The sequence below is a fragment of the Rutilus rutilus genome, assembly GCF_951802725.1.
Source record: "Rutilus rutilus genome assembly, chromosome: 20".
NCBI classification, from domain to species: Eukaryota; Metazoa; Chordata; class Actinopteri; order Cypriniformes; family Leuciscidae; genus Rutilus; species Rutilus rutilus.
Window position 1 is genome coordinate 463662 of NC_140225.1, and position 6339 is coordinate 470000.

Here is a 6339-nt window from a genome sequence, read left to right on the forward strand (position 1 = left end):
CGCCTGTACACCTGCTCTGAGGAGCTGTTTCTGACCGCCTGTACACCTGCTCTGAGGAGCTGTTTCTGGCCGCCTGTACACCTGCTCTGAGGAGCTGTTTCTGACCGCCTGTACACCTGCTCTTAGGAGCTGTTTCTGGCCGCCTGTACACCTTCTCTGAGGAGCTGTTTCTGACCGCCTGTACACCTGCTCTGAGGAGCTGTTTCTGACCGCCTGTACACCTGTGGAGCTGTTTCTGGCCGCCTGTACACCTGCTCTGAGGAGCTGTTTCTGACCGCCTGTACACCTGCTCTGAGGAGCTGTTTCTGACCGCCTGTACACCTGCTCTGAGGAGCTGTTTCTGACCGCCTGTACACCTGTGGAGCTGTTTCTGGCCGCCTGTACACCTGCTCTGAGGAGCTGTTTCTGACCGCCTGTACACCTGTGGAGCTGTTTCTGGCCGCCTGTACACCTGCTCTGAGGAGCTGTTTCTGACCGCCTGTACACCTGTGGAGCTGTTTCTGGCCGCCTGTACACCTGCTCTGAGGAGCTGTTTCTGACCGCCTGTACACCTGCTCTGAGGAGCTGTTTCTGACCGCCTGTACACCTGCTCTGAGGAGCTGTTTCTGACCGCCTGTACACCTGCTCTGAGGAGCTGTTTCTGGCCGCCTGTACACCTGCTCTGAGGAGCTGTTTCTGACCGCCTGTACACCTGCTCTGAGGAGCTGTTTCTGGCCGCCTGTACACCTGCTCTGAGGAGCTGTTTCTGGCCGCCTGTACACCTGCTCTGAGGAGCTGTTTCTGGCCGCCTGTACACCTGCTCTGAGGAGCTGTTTCTGGCCGCCTGTACACCTGCTCTGAGGAGCTGTTTGGCACTGAAGCCATTGTCAGTCTACAACATTCTTTTTTTGCAAGGATGTTTGAAATAGTTTGGCAGAAAATAGCCTTCTTCATTTGTCAGTAGGGCAATATGGTTTTCGTTTATGTTGCTTAGAAATTTGAGTGGTAGGCTTTGCCCTATTTATGTTATTTATATTTCATTAATTTTGTCTGTGACATTTTTTTCTCTGCTGACAGTACAATGTTAAAATAATATTTATATTGACACGAACACAGTTTTTGTATAGCATTTACAATTGTTATAGGCTACTAGGCCTACTCTGTGTAGCTGGCCCGCCATCTACTGGCTAAAATAAATATTGGCCCGTGGCCAAAGTTACTTGCTGACCCCTGAGTTAGGGTGTACTCACTTCTGTTGGCAGCTATTTTGACAGTAATGGCTGTATGTTCAAGCAGCACATTCACAACTCTAAAACATATCCAAGTTTCATTTCTATAGGATCGTCCCTTGAGTAGATATACCAAAATGTTTGCTGAAGTGTGAGGGGTGTACTCACTTTTGTGAGATACTGTATATATATATATATTAAACATGCCTTTAGTGTTTTAATCTTGTATCCTGTTTATTAAAGTATTTATTTTGAGTTTGTAAAGACAGTATTTGTGCAGGTCTTAACTGTGATTATCTCTCACGGGGAGAGCGAGTCTCATGTGTGTGTGTGTGTGTGTGTGTGTGTGTGTGTGTGTGTGTGTGTCTCAGCTCTGCAGGCTGGTCATGTGACCCTGTCTCCTCCAGAAGGTTGTCCTGCTCACGTCTGCAGTTTGATGATGCGCTGCTGGGCGTCCAGTCCTAAAGATCGACCCTCCTTCAGCGAGATCGCTCAGACTCTGGCCCGTGTTCCTGCAGACGCTAAAGTCTAGCGCATCGCATCACTGCAGTCACACACACACACACACACACGCTTCAGACGCGCTCAGGATCTGCAGGCACACACACACGCTCAGGATCAGGCCTTCACCCGCCTTAAACACACACATCATCTGTCGTTCGGTCGAAGCCTCTTTCCTCAGGGACGCCAGAAGAGCTTCATGTCAGGGTGAACTTTGACCTCTGACCTCTAGACAATCACAGCTCCATCAGGCCACAGACGCAGAAGGAGGAATCAGCAGTGATCAGTGTGTGTGTGTGTGTGTGAGAGTTTCCACGGGATGATGACGGAAATACAAAGCTATAAAAACATTAACAAATATAATACACACACTGCAAAACATGATGTTCTTCCTCAGTGTTTTTGTTCTTTTTTATTATTTTTAGTACTTTTGTTGTAATATTAGTTCTTGTTTTAAGCATAAACACGTGCATTCTTCAGAAAGCAGGACTTAATATCTTCAGTGATTGATGTTCTTCTCCAGTGTCTTGAGTTGAGAATGTCTCTCTGGAGGACAGAAACACTGAGGAGGAAGATCGTCTGCGGTGATGATGGACGTTTGTGCGGTGAAACAGAGACTGTTCGTTACGATGATATAATCTTTATGTTTCTTTGAGGTGCTCACAAGTGACTGTGTTATTGTAATAAATTAATATGCAATGCCTCAGATTAAGCCATGATTAATCACAGTTTAGTCTTTATTCCCAGTTCACTGTCAGTCCCTGTGATTGTTGTGGGTTATACTGGGAGCCGGCGCTTCAGGAGTGAGGGAGATCCGCGGTTCTGCTCGTGTCCACTAGAGGGCCTCAGGTGAAGCACAGCACACGAGCATTACGGTCAGAGAAGTATGGAAGCTTGTTTAAAATAAAAAAGGTCATTTCGATTTTTTTATCTCACAATTGCGTGTTATAAAGTCAGAATTGCGAGATATAAACATGCAATTCTGAGAAAATGTCACAATTCTGACTTATAACTCACAATTGTGAGATAATCGAAATTACCTTTTTATTTTTTACTCTGTGGCGGAAACAAGCTTCCATAACTAAAACATCTAAAACTCCAGATATGTTTTGTGTTTGAAGACGCGGGAGTCTCACAGTTCGGGTGAGAATCCCAGTTTGATTTCTAAGACCTGGAAAAGTCATGGGAATTAATATAGCAAATCTATATTTTGCTAGTTATGCCAAGCTCTGACATATTTGATCATGTAATTTAAAACCCATGAATCTGCATTCACAGCAGACTGGAGAAGTCATGAGCGCGTTGTTCCTGTTCCTGCAGGATTGTCCGTGGATTAGAAAGCGTTCTGAAAGCCAGTCTTCATAACAGCAGATGTTATAGTTAGTCTCCTGTGGGTCAGGGTGTGTGTTCCCCGTCCGCTGCAGGAACTCCATCATGAACAGAAACGACTCTCTGATAAAGTGCCTCGAACATGAAGGACTTATTTCCCTGTTTTTTTTTGTCTTTTGTAATGCCGTCAATGCTTGTTTTTTTAAGAACTGCTTTTATATAATCGTTTCATATGTATTTGTATGATTGTTGTTTTCGTCTCTGCGAGTCATTATTGTGGTCACACACACACACACACACACACACACACGTTCTGCTCAGTGAAGCTCACAGTGATGTAATGCTGCTCATTAAACACTCAGTGTTTAACTCTCGCTGTGTGTGTGTGTGTGTGTGTGTGTGAGTGTGTGTGTGTCTGTCTGTCTGTGTGAGTGTGTGTGTACCTGTTTTTCTATGTGTGTGTGTGTGTGTGTGTGTGTGTGTGTGCTCCACAATCACGGATCTGCTCCTCTTCTCCATGTGGGATTGGTCAGATGATGCGGTTATTATATCAGATGGTAACACTGATGATTATCAGACACACACACACACTGTAGTGTTTCAACCGCAATCATAGAATCCTGATGATACTGATGATCAACACATCTTACACACTAATAACCCATCATCACTAACTATGAGTTCATATCTGTTAAAGGACAACAGAGGGCGCTGTGTGTGTGTGTGTGTGTGTGTGTGTGTGTGTGAGAGAGAGAGAGAGAGATAGAGTGTGTGTGTGTGAGAGAGATAGAGAGTGTGTGTGTGTGTGTGTGTGTGTGTGTGTGTGTGTGTGTGTGTCTGTGTGTGTGTCTGTGTGTGTGTCTGTGTGTGTGTGTCCGTCTCTCCATGTTTGCTGCTTATTTTTTCATTTTAAAGATGTTGTTGGACTGACACATGTTGAGTTCCTGGAAATGATGCGTGTGCGTATGAACTATCACTGATCTGTGTAGAGGCACATCTCTGACACATAAAGTACATCATTATTATGAAATAAAAAGTAGAAATGTTGACTTTCTGTCGAGTCAGCTTTACTTCTACAGCGCTGTATACAGTCCAGGTGTTTCAGGGCATCTTTACAGCGGTAACAGGGAAGTGATGCTTTTGGTCTGTAGTTCAGCTGAAGATCATCAATTATCAAATGAGTTTATTTCATCTCTAAAGCGGTTCTGCAGAAATGTCATCAGTTTGACTTTATGCCATAATTATGATTCACAAAAGCATGATTTCTGTGACTGAAATGGGCCTCCACACACAAGCTGAACTTTATTCTAGATGTCTGTGAAAACAGTTCATGTTCACATTTCACAATAAAGCTTCTCAAACTCTCATGATGAAACTCAGTTCTGTGTTTATGAAGAAATAACATAAAAACGTATACAAAATACCAAACATTACAAACTTGTGTATATATATAAGATATGTGTTTATGATTGAAATGTTGTTGAACTCTTGATTTCGTCCTTTAGATCAGTCCTGCCGATGAAGAACACACAGACATTAAACATTTAATTCAAGTATTTTAGAAATATTCTCCTCTCGGTACATCTAAGGCTTCTATAAGCGTTTCTATGGGAACCACTGATGCTGTAGTGCCATAAATCCTTGTTGCAGTGCAATTACATTATTGTTTGGTTTGTTTGTGTGTGTGATCGTGTTTGTGTGTGTGTAGTTATTCTGCTGCTGCTCCATCTGTGAGATTACTGAGAAATAGAGCAATATTTGCTATTAATATGATTAACTGTGCAGGTTTGGTCTTCTATGTGTGATTTCCCCTTATATCAGTGATTTAGCACACAGAGATATCTGACTAAAATAACTTTGATAACGTTACTAACCTGCATCTATTCATAGAATAATTCAGCAGATGCTCCGCCCTCTACTGTGACGTTTGCAGCGAGCGCAACCCTTTTGGCATTTATGCAAATTACATAACGCTTTAACCAACCGCGCTCCAGGCCGTCCCCGCACGAGCCAATCGCTGGCCTTGACTATTACTCGCCATATAAGGAGCGAGAACTCCAAAAAAGGAAACAGCGTACCTCTTTATATGGATGCAAGTAGTTCGGGCTTGTGCAGATCACTCCGCGTCTGCGCACAATAAGTGCTTTATGAACGCCCTCAGTGTGATGATTGACAGCTGTCAGTGTTCAGATGATGAGTTAAAGCAGCGGAAAATATCTACGTGGAAATGATCGATGATTCCACGCGTTTAAACAGGGGACTAGATGACGCGGCGGAGTAATCGCGGAGGTCTGGTTTTCCTTTTAGAGAACGCGTGGAGTTCCAGGTGAAGCGGGAGAGAGAGAGGGAGTGAAGCGGGGAGAGGGTGCTCAGGTTCAGCATCACTTTTCAAAGTTTCGCGCAGTTTGTATGAGCGACTCACTCTCACACTAACCGTCGCTCAAGCGCTCCGCTGCCGTTAAACGGATCGTTCTCTCCGGTTATATGATGTTATCCAGTCAGACCGGAGCGGCTCTGAGTGGAACCGGGGCAGCGGCGGGGAAGAGCTCGGGACACGGCGCGGTGGTGATCGGAGCTGGGGTTCGGACCGGGCTCGTCCGCTCCTCTCCGGTAGGGATGCTCGGGGGAACCGGAGCCCAGCGAGGCGGCGTACGACCGGGGATCGCTACCGGACTCGGGCCACTACAAGCCGCAGGGATGGTGGGAGGTTTGAGATTCGACCCGGATAAACAGGGTTTGTGCAGCGGCTCGGACGCGGACTCCGACTCGGGCGATGAGGACGAGCCCGTGGGGTCAGTCACGGACGGCCGGAGGGGATCCGGAGTCAAGCGGGAGAGAGCCGAGATGGAGGCCGTGATGGAGGCGCGGGAGGCCGGCTTGCCCTCGCCGGGGTTCGGGGTGCTCGCCGGTGGAGTGGCCGGAGCCAAACCGGGCAAGAAGACCCGAGGCAGAGTCAAGATAAAGATGGAGTTTATAGACAACAAACTGCGGAGGTACACCACCTTCAGCAAGAGGAAGACGGGCATCATGAAGAAGGTGGGAAACTTTATAAGAACATCATTAAAATTACATCCAAGGTTATTATTCAGAGAATGCTTGTTATTTTTCTATATAATAGGAGTATTCTGTTGTCAGCCAGACATGAGTGTGTTAAACTGGTCGAACCGTCAGTGGAAAGATCATGAAACTGTCAGGGCTGGAAACGGAAGGGTTGTGGGTTCGAGTCCTGCTAGTGTTCTTGAACTAACTTTATCTGGACAATAACTTTATTCTAGATCTGCTGTAAAGCCTAATCTCTGCT

The 6339-nt window shown here is 45.8% G+C and overlaps 2 protein-coding genes across 3 annotated transcripts in view; both read left to right on the forward strand.

Annotated features, from left to right (window-relative positions):
• ptk7b (protein tyrosine kinase 7b) overlaps window positions 1-4398 on the forward strand; it is a 96376-nt gene extending 91978 nt beyond the window's left edge. Inside the window, exon 20 of the mRNA XM_084391578.1 lies at window positions 1580-4398. Coding sequence (XP_084247704.1) covers window positions 1580-1740 — 161 coding nt within the window. The 3' untranslated portion in view covers window positions 1741-4398. The remainder of the gene's footprint in view (window positions 1-1579) is intronic.
• A 973-nt stretch (window positions 4399-5371) lies between these two features.
• Window positions 5372-6339, forward strand: part of srfb (serum response factor b) — a 33022-nt gene continuing 32054 nt past the window's right edge. For both annotated transcript variants that reach the window (XM_084392316.1, XM_084392315.1), the window contains exon 1: window positions 5372-6074. In XM_084392316.1, coding sequence (XP_084248442.1) covers window positions 5523-6074 — 552 coding nt within the window. In that variant the 5' untranslated portion in view covers window positions 5372-5522. The remainder of the gene's footprint in view (window positions 6075-6339) is intronic.